Below are 17095 nucleotides of genomic sequence, written 5' to 3' on the forward strand. Positions count from 1 at the left end.
ACTGGGCACACCCACCATGTTGAACCGGTGGCACCTCATTCGAGAAGCCCCCTTCCACCAGTGAATCCGTGAAAAATCATGACCTGTACTAGGAACAGCACACGTTCTAGGGTTCATTTCTGAATCAGCGTTGCACCCTAAGGTCAGCATTGTGGAAACCCACCCTGAGAGCCCCACCTGGCTACCAACTTTTTCCGGAGTGACACATGACTCACGTGAAGAGGTCCATGTCCAAAGAGCAGGTCATTGATTTGTTGCAAATCCTAAATCTCAAATTGTTGCCAAGTCTAGAAGAAGTAGCAGATCCATATATAGAGGTGGGAAAATCAAGAGTTGGCATATTTGGAGGTTCTCCAGGTATTTGGGTGGGGGTCTTAGGGCCTAAATTGTCATATTTAAGCTGGACCCATTCTGTTGCTGAGAACGAATCACACCCCCCCATACCGCAAACCCCCAGCCCCACCCCCGACTCACACACCATTGCTTCTAGAGAGTGGTTTTTACTCTGCCCTTTGTTCTTTCATCAACTGAAATTGAAAGCCTCCACCATGTGGAAAGGACAATGTCAGGTTCCAAGAGAAATACAGAGAAATAGTAGGCAAAGGTCTTGGCCCTCCAGGAGTTATAACTGTTTGTCTTGACTCACTCTAACGTGTATTTGAGGCACCCTGACACACTCGTACAGCATGTAAGATTAAAACAGGAACGAGTGAGGATATGGGGGCAGGAGGAAGAAGATTAAAAGGGATTTAGCTGGAAGTAAGGCTAGTACACGCTACAAGGTCTTATATCCTCTGTTAGATGTGGGCCATGTTTGTCTCCGAGTTTTCCGGCAGGCAGTAAGAAGGGAATGTGACCTGGAACACATTTCATACCCATTAGCTGGAAGCAGACCATTTGCTAAGAAGAAGTTGTTCCCAATACTGAGGGCTGGGAGAATTTCCTCCCTTGTACCCTCGTAGACTTTATCAGCTAGTGAATCAGTCATGTTCTCAATAACATCTCTGTAGCTCAGGTTTTACAAGGGGCAGATTGTGAACCACGGTGTGTAATGAAATCAATTCAGTGGGTTGCTGTGGTATAATAAAAAATAAACATTTGGTCTTTGTGCCTGGTTCCTGGCACAGTGCGCCTAAAACCCTTGGAACCTCCTGCACGTCTTTTGTATGCTAATGCGATGACACCTGATGGGGGTAGGGGGCCTTCAGGAGGGGGAGCTATTTGCCAGAGTGACCAAGCCTGTTTAGAGGGTTGGAACTTTCAGCCTCAGCCCTGGACTTCTGGGAAGGAGAGAGGGGCTGGAGATTGAGTTCAATCACCAGTAGCCAGTGACTTAATCGGTTATGCCCCGGTAATGAAGTAATGAAACCTCCGTTATACCCCTAAGTGATGGGGAACTTCCAGGTTGGAGAACACATGGAGGGGCAGGGAAGGAGACCTGCCTGGAGAGGGGATGGTGCCTCCTCGCCCTCCTCGGCCTGTGGATCTCTTCCATCTGGCTGTTCCTGAGCTGTATCCTTTAAAAATAAACCCCAGGAAATGGAAGTAAAATGTTTTCCTGAGTTTTGTGGGTCATTCTAGTGAATTATTGAAACTGAGAAGGGGGTTGTGGGAACCTCTGATTTGTAGCTGGTTGGTCAGAAGTTCAGGTGCCCTCCCCCTGCCCCCACCTGCTTGCAACTGACTCCCGAAGTGGGAGCAGCCTTGTGTCACTGAGCCCTTAACCTGTGGGGTCTCTTCTAACTCTGGGAGTTGGTGTCAGAATTGAATTGAATTGTTGGGCACCCAGTTGGTGTCAGAGAATCAGAAATGGAGAGTTTCAAACATTATTGTTGGGGCTTCCCTGGTGGCGCAGTAGTTGAGAATCTGCCTGTCAATGCAGGGGACACAGGTTCGAGCCCTGGTCTGGGAAGATCCCACATGCCGCGGAGCAACTGGGCCCGTGAGCCACAATTACTGAGCCTGCGCGTCTGGAGCCTGCGCTCCGCAACAAGAGAGGCCGCGATAGTGAGAGGGCTGCGCACCGCGATGAAGAGTGGCCCCCGCTTGCCACAACTAGAGAAAGCCCTCGCACAGAAACGAAGACCCACCCAACACAGCCATAAATAAATAAATTAAAACTAAAGAACTGGATTTATTAAAAAAAAAAAAAATTATTGTTTTTAAAAGTGAAGTTATTAGAGTTCGAACAGAATATATTGGAGAGCATCACATGTATGGCAGAGTATGGTTTTGTGAGACTTTTGTTTTTGGGGGCGGGAGGTGTATGTGTGTACTGTGCTGTGATATAAATGCATTGCTTTTTTTTTTTAATTAATTAATTTATTTATTTAGTTTGGCTGTGTTGGGTCTTAGTTTCCGTGTGAGGGCTTTCTCCAGTTGCGGCGAGCAGGGGCCACTCTTCATCACGGTGCGCGGGCCTCTCTCTGTCGCGGCCTCTCCCGTTGCGGAGCACAGGCTCCAGAAGCGCAGGCTCAGTAGTTGTGGCCCACGGGCCTAGCCACTCCGTGGCATGTCGGGTCTTCCCAGACCGGGGCACGAACCCATGTCCCCTGCATTGGCAGGCGGACTCCCAACCACTGCGCCACCAGGGAAGCCCTAAATGCATTTCTTACTGGTGATCGTGTCCTTCTCCAAAAAAAATTCCCAAACCAATGACATTCACCATCTGAGCTTCCAATATCTCATTGCCTGGCTGGGGAGTCCAAACGTGCATGTGTGAAAACTTACTGGGCAATGAGAGGGCAAGTGCCATCCTATCTGCAGCCAGGTCACAGCTGCTCTTTCTGAGGGGGCATAAGCTTGTTGGTTGGTCATGGAGAACGAGCTGAAGCAAGGGAGGGGGAGAGAGGGAGAGAGAGAGAGAGAGAAGGGAATATATATGCACCACGGAGAGAAACTGATGGGCCCAAATATGTGCAAGGCGGGGAAAGCCCCAGGGGAGAGGGCTAACTGCAGGGGAAGTGGTTTAGCACTTTGCTTTCTGGAGGAAAGGTGGACAGGTGGTGAGCAAACCAGGCCAATGACAGGTGGATGGATTTTCATCAGCTGAGGAGGAGGAGGTGGTCAGGTACTGTCTCTCTGGCTGGCTGGAGCTCTTGGCTGGTGACCCATTTCACGGATGAGGACAGTTCTGGTACCTGGCCTGAGCCATGGCTGAGGACTTGCCAGAATGGTTCAAGGAAATGTGCTCAGCAAGACCTGGCTTAGAACTGGGTTGTTATTGCCGCAGTTGTTTTCGCAGTGACTCCCAATCTGTAAAATGAGCTCGCACCTGTAAGGTCTTTGAGTAGGTGGCAGAAACCCTGCTTTGAGAATTTGGGTAAAGTTTGTTCCTCCATCCTGCTTAACACTATTCCGTTCTATGGATATAGCACATTTTGCTTATCCATTTGCCAGTTAGATATCTGGATTCTTTCTACTTCTGGGGCTATTAGGAATAATGCTACTATAAACGTTCACACTCATGTCTTGGTTTGGACATAGGTTTTCATTTCTTTCATATAGATTCCTAGGAGTGCAATTACTTGGTTGTATGGTAAGTTTATGTTTTAACATTTTTTGAAACTACCCAGCTGTTTTCCCAAGTGGCTATGTCATTTACATTCAGCAGTGCAGGAGGGTTCTAGTTTCTCTATACATCCTCACTAACACTTGTTATTGTTTGTTTTCTTTATCATAGCCAATCTAGTAGTTGTGTATTGGTATCTTATTATGGTTTTAACACGCGTTTCCCTATTGACTAAAGACTTTGAGCATCTTTTCATGTGCACATATTAGCCATTCATAGAACTTCTTTAGTAAAATGTTTATTCAAATCTTTTGCCCATTTTATGAATTCAGTAAAGTTGCAGGATACAAAATCAATATACAGAAATCAATTGCATTTCTATCAGAAAGATAAATTAAGAAAACAATCCCAACACTCATACAGTGTTGGTGGGTCTATAAGTTGGTACAGCCACTATGGAAAACAGTATTGAGATTCCTCAAAAAATTAAGAATAGAATTGCCACATGACCTATGTACTCCACTTCTGGATATTTATCTGAAGAACACAAAAACACTAATTTGAAAAGATATATGTACCCCTATGTTCATTGCAGCATTATTTACAATAGCCAAGATATGGAAACAACCTAAGTGTCCATCAATGGATGAATGGATAAAGAAAATGTGACACACACACACACACACACACACACACACACACACACACACCATGGAATATTACTTAGCCATAAAAAAGAATGAAATCTTGCCATTTGTAGCAACATGGATGGACCTTGAGGGCATTATGCTAAGTGAAATAAGTCAGACAAAGACAAATACTATGTGATCTCACTTATATGTGGAATCTAAAACAAAACAAACAAAAACTCCTAGGGACTTCCCTGGTGGTCCAGTGGCTGAGACTCCATGCTCCCAATTCAGGGGGCCTGGGTTCGATCCCTGGTCAGGGAACTGGATCCCACATGCCACAACTAGGAGTTTGCATGCCACAACTAAAGATCCTGCATGCCGCAATTAAGAGATCCTGCATGCCCCAACTGAGACCTGGCACAGCCAGATAAATAAATAAATAAATATTTTAAAAAATAATAATAAAAAAAACCAAACCAAACAAAAACCCCCAAGCTCATAGATACAGAGAACAGATGGGTGGTTGCCAGGGGTGGAGGCTGCAGGGGAGATGAAATGGGTGAATGTGGTCAAAAGGTACAAATTTCCAGTTATAAAATAAGTCATGGGAATGTGATGTACAGCATGGTGACTATGGTTAATAATACTGTATTGTATGTTTGAAAGTTGCTAAGAGAGTAGATCTTAAAAGTTCTCATCACAAGAAAAAAAATTCTGTAACTAAGTGTGGTAACAGATGGCAAATAGACTTATTGTGGTGATCATTTTGAAAATATACAAATATAGAATTATTATGTTGTGCACCTGAAATAATGTTGTATGTCAATTATAATCAACTTAAAAAAATCTTTTGCCCATTAAAAAAAATTGAGTGGTCTTTTTGTTATTTAATTAACAGAACTCTTTATATATTCTGGATACAGATTCTTTATCAGATATATAATTTGCAAATATTTTCTCCCAGTCTGGCTTTTTTCATTGTTTTTTTAGATGGTATCTTCTGAAGCACAGAAGTTTTTAAATTTGATGAGTCCAGTTAATCGATTTCTTTTTTTTTTATGTGCAGTTTATTTTTATTTATTTTTTATTTTTTTTGGCTGCGTTGGGTCTTAGTTGCTGTGCACGGGCTTTCTCTAGTTGCGGCTAGTGGGGGCTACTCTTTGTTGTGGTGTGTGGGCTTCTCATTGCGGTGGCTTGCCTTGTTGCGGGGCATGGGCTCTAGGCACGCGGGCTTCAGTAGTTGCAGCACACAGGCTCAGTAGTAGCGGCATGGAGGCCCTAGAGTGCGCGGGCTTCAGTAGTTGCAGCACATGGGCTCAGTAGTTGTGGCACATGGGCTCTAGGGCACATGGGCTTCAGTAGTTGTGGCACATGGGCTCAGTAGTTGTGGCTCACGGGCTCTAGAGCACAGGCTCAGTAGTTGCGGCACACGGGCTTAGCTGCTCCACAGCATGTGGGATCTTCCCGGAGCAGAGATTGAACCCGTGTCCCCTGCATTGACAAGTGGATTCTTAACCACTGCGCCACCAGGGAAGTCCTCAGTTTCTTCTTTTATGGATTGTGCTTTTGGTGTGTAGCTAAGAATACTTTGTCAAACTCAAGGTCACGAAGATTTTCTTCTAGAAGTTTTGGAGTTTTTGCTCTTTTACTGAGGTCTCTGATCCATTTTGACTTAATATTTGGTTTGGTGTAAAATTTAGATTGAGATTTATTTTTTGCCTATTGTGCAGAAAAGAGTTATCATAGCCGGCCTGAGATGGCTATCCTTAGAAAGCCCTGCTTGCAAGGTTGGTGTTTGGCTGGTATCTGGAAACTTAGATTTCAGAAGAGTTCCCACCATTCCCAGAACTGATAAGAGGAGCTCACTATACTTAAACTATTTGTACAAACAATGTGGTTTATACTGAATACCCGCTTTCCTTCTAGGAGTCTTGAATTTTGGAACATGCTAGGCAGAGGTGTCTACCTGACTGGCCCCCAGTAAATACCCAATGAGCTTCCTTGGAAGATAGCATTTTCACATGATAGCATTTTCACATGCATTGTCACAACTCTTTGCTGAAGGAATTAAGCATGTCCTGTGTGACTCCTTTGGGAGAGAGGACGCTTAGCGCCTGTGCCTGGTTTCCTTCAGACTTCACCCCATGCACCTTTCCCTTAGCTGATTTTGCTTTGTGTGTCCTTTTGCTGTAATAAATCAGAGCAATGCGTACAAGTATATCCTGAGTCCTGCAAGTCCTCCTAGTAAATCACTGAACCTGGCGGTGGTCTTGGGGACACTGACCTGCCTAGGGATGTCCAATTGCTTCAGCATCATTTGTCAGAAAGACTTTTTCCCCCTTGAATTTTCTTGTCACCTTTGTCAAAAGCAATTCACCATAAATATAAGGATTTATTTCTGGATTCTGTTCTGTTCCATTGCCTTTCCTTATGCCAATACCACATCTTGATTACTGAGGCTTTATAGTAAGTTTTAAAATCAGATAGCATAAATCCTCTAACTTTGTTCTTTTTCAAACTTCTTTGGCCCTTCTAGGCCCTTTGCATTTCCATATAAATTTTAGGCTCAGTTTGTCAATTTCTACTAAAAAGCTTACTAGCGTTTTGATTGGAATTTCTTTGAATTGATAGATCGATGGAGAGAATTGACGTCTTGACAATAGTGAGTCTTCCAATCCATAAACATGGAATGTTTCTCCATTAAATATCACAGCAATGTTTTGAAGTTTTCAGTGTACAAGTCTTGTGCTTCTTTTCTTAATTTTATTCCTAAGTATTTTGATCTTTCTGATACTATTTTGAGTGAAATTTTCTTTTCTTTTTTTTTTTTTAAGTTATACAATTTTTATTTATTTATTTATTTATTTATTTATTTATGGCTGTGTTAGGTCTTTGTTTCTGTGCGAGGGCTTTCTCTAGTTGCGGCAAGTGGAGGCCACTCTTCATCGCAGTGCGCGGGCCTTTCATTATTGCGGCCTCTCTTGTTGCGGAGCACAGGCTCCAGACGCGCAGGCTCAGTAATTGTGGCTCACGGGTCTAGTTGCTCCGCGGCATGTGGGATCTTCCCAGACCAGGGCTCGAACCTGTGTCCCCTGCATTGGCAGGCAGATTCTCAACCACTGCGCCACCAGGGAAGCCCCTGAAATTTTCTTAATTTCATTTCAAGATTGCTCATTGCTAGTATATAGAAAAAAAATTGATTTGTATATTTTGAATTATATCCTGTGACCTAACTAAATTTATTAGTGCCAGTATTTGTTTTGTGGATGCCTGGGGATTTTATGCATGCAAGATTATGACAGCTGTGAATAAAGACAGTTTTACTTCTTCCTTTCAATCCAGATGCCTTTCATTTCTTTATTTATTTTATTGCTGCTGGCTTGAACCTCCAGTATGGTGTTGATTAGAAGTGGCATGAATGGACATCTTTGCCTTGTTCCTGATCATAAGGGGGAAAGCATCAATCTTTCACCATTAAGTATAATGTTAGCTGTGGGTTTTTGTAGATGCCCTTTATCAAGTTTTGTAAATTATCTTTTATTCCTAGGTTGTTATGGATTTTTATCATAAATCTGTGTTGGACTTTATCACATGCTTTTTTTCCTGCATCTGTTGAGATGACAATTTATTTTTTGTCCCTTATTCTGTTGATATAGTATGTTACATTAATTGATTTTCGGATATTAAGCCAACCTTGCATTCCTGGGATAAATCCCACTTGGTCGTGATGTATAATCCTTTGTATCTGTTGCTAGATTCAAGTTGCTAATATTTTATGGAGGATTTTTGCATATGTATTCATGAAGGATATTGATTGGTTGTTTTGTTTTCTTGTGGTGTCTTCCTCTGGTTTTGGATCAGGGTGATACTGGCCTCATAGGATGAACTGGGGAGTGTTACCTCCTCTATTTTCTCATCCATTTCCTTTTTTTTTTTTTTTAATTAATTTATTTATTTATTTATTTATTTATTTATGGCTGTGTTGGGTCTTCGTTTCTGTGTGAGGGCTTTCTCTAGTTGCGGCAAGCGGGGGCCACTCTTCATCGCGGTGTGCGGGCCTCTCACTATCGCAGCCTCTCTTGTTGCGGAGCACAGGCTCCAGACGCGCAGGCTCAGTAGTTGTGGCTCACGGGCCTAGTTGCTCCGCGGCATGTGGGATCTTCCCAGACCAGGGCTCGAACCCATGTCCCCTGCATTGGCAGGCAGATTCTCAACCACTGCGCCACCAGGGACGCCCTCATCCATTTCCTTTTAAGGGGAAAATTTATGGTCTGTTATGGGTGACTAGGAGCAACTCCTTTTTGTCTTCTCAAGGCTAATTCTTACAGAGAGGTCTTAGCATTCATGTCAGGCAGCTCAGTGTCATTGGCTATATCCTAGGTCCATTTATTGGCAGGTGTGGCTCAAAATGGGGCAGGTGCCCAGCATCCCTGAGACACCTTATCTGATCACATCTGGCTCCTCCATCTGCAGGCAGACCCTCAGAACTTCCCTACGGGGACAAGGGTTGGGGTATCTGCTCACCCGGCAGCTGGGATGCTTGGCTGAGGATGCTTCTCTTCCCCCTCTCTTTTAACAGGGCAGCCACGAACCAAAAGGTACGGGAGCAGGTGCGCCTGGAACTGAGCTTCTTGAACTCAGACCTGCAAATGCTTAAGGAAGAGCTGGAGGGGCTCAACATCTCGGTGGGAGTCTATCAGAGCACAGAGTAAGTGGGGGCAACACTTCTTTTGGATACTTTCTGAGCCTTGGAACATGCCTACATCAGGGATGGTGCACAGATAGGCCTGAGGGTGTGGCAGACCCCACTTTGATCCAGTTTGGGGTTGAGCAAGGTGTAGGAATTAAAGGGATGAACGCATGGAGTTTGTTGGAAATACCTGGCCAGTTGGGCAAGAAGGCATTTATTTGTCCTGGGGACACATGGGACATAGTTTTACAGGAGAGCTGTGTGGCTGGGTCCAGGTGGGGAGATGGCGTCTCTCAGGTGGCCTGGGTGGTGGCTCGGTCATAAAGATACCCTGGAAGGGCGGCTGTGGTTAGCTCTGAGAGCCAGCCTGCCAGATGGGCCCCAGGAAGCCCTGCCTTCTTCCTTGTCAGCCTCAGCACCATGCACACGGTCTGACTCTGGGTCATTCTGTTGATAAGAGTACAAAAACATATAAACTGCCTTTTATATCAAAGATTATGAGACCTTTGCAAGTTCCCTGAGGAGACAGTGTGACTGAGACACTTTGGAAATGTCCCCCATTAAATATTTGAGAAACAGATGTTCTAATTCAGAAGCATCCCTTAGGGAGTGTTTATAGGAGACCAGATGTTGAGGTGTGACCTTCAGAAAAGCTCAGAGAGTCTCCCACCCCAAGGTGAGCTACCTTGGAAAGAAAAGTCCATCTTTAAGAAGAAATAACTTTGAGGGGACTTCCTTGGTGGTCCAGTGGTTAAGGCTCTGTGCTTCCAACGCAGGGGGCGCGGGGTCGATCCCTGGCAGGGAACTAAGATCCCAGATGCCGCGTGGGGCAGCCGAAAAAGAAAGAAAAAACTTTGAGCTCTAAAGAACAGTTTACATACTTCTCTGTGTGGGGAAGTGGTTACTTCTCAAAAGGTAAGGGAGTCCCAGGGAAAACCCAGTCAGAAAATAATTCCCTGGATTAACAAAAGGAAAATGTTGGGGAACCTTGAGTCACCTTTGGAATGTGCTTTTCCTGATTGTCCCCAATCCTCTGCACTGTCCCCGAGGTGTTCTTCTGAGTCACGTGTGAAACCTCTGCTCCTTTGGTGACTGTCCATGAGCCAGCCCGTGTGTCCTGCCTCGCTTACCTGTGGGCTCCCAGTGCAGTCTGACACCTAATCAGAACAGTCAATGCACAGCTTCCCCCAGCCTATGCTCTGGTATTAAATTCCAGTGTTTTGCCCAGAAGGTCAAAGTTCCTCGAGGAGGCAAGGCCTGGCCAAACTTTGGTGGTAAATGTAGGATGTTTTATATTCCCCCCTCACCGTACTGAAGCACAGGGCTGTCCATCACGAGGGTGTCCCCCAGAGACATGCGGTTAAGGCCCCTGTGTGACCACGGTGCGGCTCTAAAGTGGCCGGTCTGTCTCGTGTGCATTGGGAAGAGGGGAGAGAGATGTGCAGATGCATGATGACACCTTGCGTTTCCATCTGCCCCTCTTCCCGTTTTCAAAGCAGATTGTTTTTTTCTCAGCACGGTTGATTTTTAAACATTTCTATGAGGTAGGCAGGGAAGAAACAATGTCATTGTGCAGATGAGAAAACACAGGGAAGCCGGAAGTTACGGAAAAAGTTATATTAGCGCAAGATGGAGGGCGGGGCGCCCTGGCCCGGAGGCCTCGGGACGCTGGCTGCTCCTGGACAGTCACAGGGAGAGCCAGCCCCGTGGGGGTCAGGCCAGGAGCACGCTGGGGCCCAGGGGACAGCAGCACGGCCTGGCTTCATCTCCTTCTAGCAGGATCCAGCTTTCCGTCAGGAGAGGGCTTTGGGGAAGCTGTACACCCCGCTGGGGCTCGCCTGCTTTCAGCTTAGCCCTGTTGTTCTCTGTCCCCCACAGAGGCAGCTTCAGCTTACAGCCTATTGTCCACTCACCCTGCCTGCATTCCTGGCCTCCTCCCCGGGCTGAGCTGAGCAACCCCAGGAGGTCTCCTGTTACAGGTCAGGGAGCGAAATCCCTGTTTGCAAAACAGAGCTGAGCCCCATTCACTTCCTGTTAGCTCTGCCCCTGAGGCCACTCCCAGGGCGACCTGTTGGGTAACCAGCTGGTGAGTGCGGGGAGAGGAGGTGGAGGGGAAACAGCCGGTCAGGGTCTGACCGCCAGGTGCACTGAGGTGTCAGATGGGGCCCCTGCCCTCAAGGCCTTCCTGTGATGGGGATGGGACACCTAGAGGGATACGCCATATAGGAGGAGGCCCTTGAGAGCCCAGGGTTGGAGGGCTGCAGGAGAGATGGGACCCGCTGCAGTGAGGAGAGGCGGAGGGGGATGGGGGTTGGGTGGAGATGGCGGAGCAGTGAACACACCAGGCACAGCCCCGGGTGCACAGTAGGTTCTCAGCACAGTTACTCAAAGAAGTGTAGCGATTGGAGGGTTAAATCGGGGTGGAGCTGGTAGGGGCCTCATGTGTTAGGCTAGGTCGTTTAAAAGTTGCCGGGGACCGGGACCAGTTTTGGAACAGAGATGGGGACGTGACCCGAGTGTTCTTTATGGAAAATGAACTGGTGTGCGCTAGCTTGGCGGGGGGGAGAGCGGGTGGGGACGTGAGCTGGGCTGCTGGGGGAAGGCCGGGGGGTGCAGAGTGGCCGGCATACGGATGTTCATGTACCTTGCTGTGTTCCTTCCAGGGAGGCATTTACGATTCCCCTGATTCCACTTGGCCTGAAGGAAACCAAGGACGTTGACTTTTCAGTCGTTCTCAAGGTAAATCTCAAAGCAAGGGGCACTGGACTCACTGTTTAAAAGGGAAATGTAGAAGTTGTGTATCCCTTGCGAGTGGCCTTAGGCTCAATGTGCCGACTGTCAGTTGATTTCTGCAGGGTGGCCTTGAGCCCCCTCAGAGCCTGTGCCGTCCTTTCAGATGCTCCCTTTCATCTGGTCACTGAGGCTTCTGGGGAAGGGTTTGGAAACCCGGGCCAGTCCACCCCAGGAGGCAAGTCAAAGAGGGTATATAACCAATTTAGGCCACATTTTTGGAAGAATAGCCAAAGTTTATGCCCCTCAACATTTTGTTGTGAAAATAGAAAAATTGAAAGAATTTTACAGTGAATCCCTATACACTCACTACCTAGGTTCTCCCGTGAACATTTTGCTGTAGTCACTTTATCACGTATTCGTCCATTTATGCATCCCTGAATCTATGCATCAATCCATTTTATTTTTTGATACATTTCAAAGTAAATCAGGGAATTCCCTGGCGGTCCAGTCGTTAGGACTTGGCACTTTCACTGTCGGGGCCTGGTTTCAATCCCTGGTCGGGGAACTAAGATCCCACGAGCCACGCAGCTTGGCCAAAAAACAAAAACAAAAAACAAAAAAACACCAAAACAAAGTAAATACTTGAATAGCTTAAATACTTGAATAGCTAGAGTTTATGGATCCCCCCTGCTCCCTAATTCCTGGATGTCTACCTTCTCTTTTCTTTTTCTCTCTCCCCCTCTTTCTCCCTCCCTCCCTTCTTTCCTTCCATCTTTTTTTTTTTCCAATAACAATTTTATTGAGATATAATTCACACACCGCACAATTCACATCTTTAAAGTGAACGGTATCTGGCCTCCCCTTAGCCAGGGTGTCCCTGGCAAGCAGCGGTACTTGTAGGCCCATCTGTGTCTGTCACTGTGCAGGGTGCTGTTGATGTCACAGGCCCTGCCTTTGGATCCCGTGGGTCAGGGGGGGATCCAGGTGGGAAGTGGAAGATGTGTTTTGATGGAGTCACCCAGAGATGCCTTGGGGCCAGGAGAGGCCTCCCCGTGCCTGGAACGCTTTCCTCTTCCTCCTCGCCCCGCATCCATCACTCTGAGTTTTACTGACTCACCTCAAACTTCCATTTAGGAGGAGAAAGTGGCGATGAGGTGGAAGATAGTGCCTGTCTCTGAGCTTTCCAGCACAGGCATGGTGTATAGGAATGAATCCCAGCATCGTGAAAAATGCTTCAGAGAGTTTTGTTTCTTTTCACAGTAATCCTGTTAGTTGACTCATCTTGGACTGCTTTTAATTTAGAAAAGAAAAAAATGATCATATGGCATTTTGGGCCCTACACAATTTGTCCTTTTAAAAAGCAGTTGGTTAATGCTTCAGAAGCCTTTGCACTTGGCCTCCAATCTCAATCAGAGACTGCGTGAGTCCCTTGACATATAAGCCCTTTCACTCATGGCCTAGTGGACTGCTGCTTGTTTAAATCCAGGTCCCAGGCCCTGTGAGTTTGGGGTTTATTTTGGAGTTTGAGAAGGGACATTGGTAGTCTTGCTGGATGCAGGATTGCCAAAGATTTTATTTTCTGGGTAGGAAACAATCCACAGCTATATGGCAGCTTTTCACAGGTCCCCTGAACTTTTAGATGTGACACTTGCCACAGGTCTGTGAGACTCCAGACAATGCTCATGTCTGTGGAAATGTTTTAGTTGCTTTTGTAGAATAGTTTCTTTTAAGATTTAGTTTGTTGCTTGGTGCCAGAGCTGCAAGAGTGCAGGCATTTGGGGGAGGGGGGCGCGGAGTAGGTGAAGGAGATTAAGAGGTACACACTTGCAGTTATATAATAAGTAAGCCAGGGAGTTATAATATACAGCCTAAGGAATATGGTCACTAATACTGTAATAACTTTGGTGACAGATGGTTACTAGACTTGCTGTAGTGATCATTTCATAATGTATGCAAATGTCAAATCATATGTAATACATCTGAAGCTAGCATAGAATTGTAGTCAACTATGTTTCAATTAAACAAAAAAAAAAGACATACTTAGAACCACAAAATGTCTGAGTTTGGAAGGAATTGTAAAGGTTACCAAAAAATAAAGATAAAAATAAAGAACACAGGCATTTAAAAGGGAGACTCTTGGAGAAACTTGGGAATTTCATGGGCATCTGTAAGGATCCAAACATGTTATGTGCTGAATTCACATTAAAGCCAGTGGGGGAAAAAAAATCACATGTTGTGGGTATGGCCAAGTGCTATTCAGCTGAGGCTTCCAGCCATGTCATTTTAGCCTAAAAAGGACTCTACAAATGTCAGTCATACAAAAATGAGAATGTTTGGGGGATGTTCTGTTTTTCCTTCCACATTTGTCCTTGAGAGTAACACAGACAGATGCCACAGAAGTAGTTTGGCCGACTGAATTAGGGCAATTCAAGTTGTCTTTCAAATCTGTGTATCCATGTGATGTTTAATGGTCATTGAAGCTTCATGGTCTGATTTTTTTTCTGTTTTAAATAAATGGCTTCATAAAAAAACATGATCAAAATCAATTCGCTTTCAGAGAATTCACGGGTTTTTTTGCTTTTAAATATGTCTTTATTAATTTATTTTTCCGACTGAGAACAGCATTGCAAAACATTCAGAAAATATCAAGACACGTAAAGATCCCTCACAGCCACACACCTCCCTCCCCCGCCCCCTGTCTCCCCACTGAGCTATGTAACTTGCTCAGTACTTAATCTTTGAGCACCCAATCTTGTCCTCTGATCAGGGGCCTGCCTTAGGAGGCTGTGAGACTCCTGTGATCTGTTCAGGCTTAGCATGGTGTCTTCTGGTAGTAGGTGCTAAATAAGGTAGCTATTAATTTCATTCTTTTTTTAAAATATTTATTTATTTATTTGGTTGCTCTGGGTCTTAGTTGCGGCTCACGGGCTCCTTAGTTGTGGCTCACCGGCTCCTTAGTTGCAGCTCGCTGGCTCCTTAATTGCGGCATGCATACTCTTAGTTGCAGCATGCATGTGGGATCTAATTCCCTGACCAGGGATTGAACCTGGGCCCCCTGCATTGGGAGTTCAGTCTTATCCACTGTGCCACCAGGGAAGTCCCAATTTCATTCTTAAGGCAGCTTTCAAATACTGTTGTCAGCAGCTCTCTGAGCACGTTTGCACACTTTGCTGAATATTCCCTTTGGATAAATTTCTGGATGAGGATTTGGTAGGTCAAAGATACATGTTAGGGATTTCCCTGGCGGTCCAGTGGTTAAGACTCTGAGTTTCCACTGCAGGGGGCACTGGTTCGATCCCTTGTCAGGGAACTAAGATCCCACATGCAGCACAGCCAAAAAAAAAAAAAGATACATGTTACCTAATTACCCACCAGAAGTGGTCCTGCCTTACATTCCCAAGTGTATGACTGCTTACATTGGGTGTCGCTTATCATTTTGATTTTGTGAAGTCAGGCAAAAATGATATCATGACAGTTTGCATTCTTTGATCAGTACTAGAGTTCCCGCTTTTGTTTATTTGTCCTTTACATGTGTCCTTTTGGAAATACCTATTTCTGTCCTTTGTCTGCTTTACCATAGAGTTGCTTTTAAGAGTTCTTTTACGTATGAAGGAGAGTAATGCTTGGTTATGTACGTTACAAATATTTCTCCCAGTAGGTTCTCTCCTTTAACTTGTTTTACAAGCAATACCAGTTTAAAAAGTATATCTTTTTTTTTTCCAAACAGATTTTATGTTGTTAAGCTTAACAGTTCTTCCCTGAACAATTCTTCCTTGATAACGTGTTCAGAAAGGCATTCTCCACATCAAGAAGACATAAATATTTTACTATAGTTTCTTCCAGTGCTTTAAAATTTTTTAACATTAAATCTTTAATCAATCAGGAATTTGTGTGTAAAACAATGAGGTGTAGTACTTTTTATTTTCACCAAAAAATAGGTAGCCAGTTTCCCCTGAACTATGTATAAAGAATCCATCTGTGAGGCTTCCCTGGTGGTGCAGTGTTTAAGAATCCGCCTGCCAGCGCAGGGGACATGGGTTCGAGCCCTGGTCCGGGAAGATCCCACATGCTGCGGAGCAACTAAGCCCGTGTGCCACAACTACTGAGCCTGCGCTCTAGAGCCAGCGAGCCACAACTACTGAGCCCGCGTGCCACAACTACTGAAGCCCGTGCGCCTAGAGCCCATGCTCCGCAACAAGACAAGCCACCGCAATGAGAAGCCCACACACCTCAACAAAGAGTAGCCCCCACTCACTGCAACTAGAGGAAGCCCGCACACAGCAAAGAAGACCCAACACAGCCAAAAATAAATAAATACAATAAAATAAATTAAAAAAAAAAAAAAAAGAATCCATCTGTGGTGCTGGATGCTGTCCATTTCATTGCGTGCCCCTCCCTCCCCCTCAGCCCTCCTCTACCCTGCTCTGTGCCGGGGGGCCACAGCAGATTCCTGCTCTGTGGCTTTCTATTGGGTGTGTCCGAGGGGGAGTAGCCAACAGCAGGAGATGAGAGGATAGGAAGAGAGGGAAGTCGGGGCTTTTAACTCCTCAGCTCCCTCAGCTGGGTGCCTTTTACAATTACCCCCCAACCCCCGAGCAGGGAAGGTCCTCGTGGCTGTTGGATGCTCACCTCAGACAGCCACCTCTCCAGGTTCCCATAGCTCCTTCTCCCCCTTGACCCTTCAACTCTGTGGTTCTAGTGGCTCTGGAGGTCCTGCACAAACCTATGGTTTCCCATAACCCTGCCCACATCACTAGATGAGTTCTTCCCTTAAATTCACATCAGGCACACCTGTGTGTGCCCCTCCTTCCTGCCTGGAGCTGGTGGATGCCCCAGGCTTTTCCTCTTCTTTGGAATACTGGCTTATGTTATATACCTGATTCTCGAATCTGCTTCAGTTTGTTTCTGCTCCATATTTGGTTTCATTGTTTAATCCCTGTGTGTTTTAACACCAATTGGAGCACTCCTTCTTTATTACTATGCTTTCCGAAATGTTCTTGGCTTTTCTTCCGTGTTTTTAACTTCCGTGTTTTGTTAGGTTTCTCCAAAATAGCACTTCTGGGTTTTGACTGAAATTTCATGAGATTCATAGCTTAATTTGGACAAAATTGCATCTTTACAATATTGTACATTTTCATCCATGAACGTAATATTTCCAATTGTTGATAATCAACAAACAGCAAGTTTTATGGGGGCAGGGATCATGCCTATCTCGTTTAAAAAAAGTGATTTAATGAATAAATGAAACAATGAAATAACTTATGTCTTGCAGTAACGTTTAATAGTTATCTGCTTAATTAATTAAATTAATTTTATCCCTAGGGATATTGTACTTTTGTTATAATTGTGAAAGTTTTTGATCCCCCGTTCTATTTTTCTGACTGGTTATTGTTTGTGTAAGAAAGGAAGACTATTAACTTTTTTTTTTTCTAACTGTAGTATAGTTTATTGACAATGTTGTGTTAGTTTCTGGTGTACAGCAAAGTGATTCAGTTATACATATATATATTCTTTTTCATATTCTTTTCC

General features: G+C 45.1%; 1 protein-coding gene across 2 annotated transcripts in view; it reads left to right on the forward strand.

Moving 5' to 3' along the window:
• RHPN2 (rhophilin Rho GTPase binding protein 2) overlaps nucleotides 1-17095 on the forward strand; it is a 59239-nt gene that overhangs the window by 18525 nt on the left and 23619 nt on the right. Inside the window, exons 3-4 of one of the 2 annotated variants that reach the window (XM_082437573.1) lie at nucleotides 8723-8851; nucleotides 11497-11572. In XM_082437573.1, the coding sequence (XP_082293699.1) occupies nucleotides 8723-8851; nucleotides 11497-11572 (205 nt within the window). Of the gene's footprint in view, nucleotides 1-8722; nucleotides 8852-11044; nucleotides 11374-11496; nucleotides 11573-17095 lie in introns of those variants that run through there. The other variant, XM_082437574.1, reaches the window with a different exon arrangement.

This window comes from Balaenoptera physalus (assembly GCF_965194825.1).
Source record: "Balaenoptera physalus genome assembly, chromosome: 19".
NCBI classification, from domain to species: domain Eukaryota; kingdom Metazoa; phylum Chordata; class Mammalia; order Artiodactyla; family Balaenopteridae; genus Balaenoptera; species Balaenoptera physalus.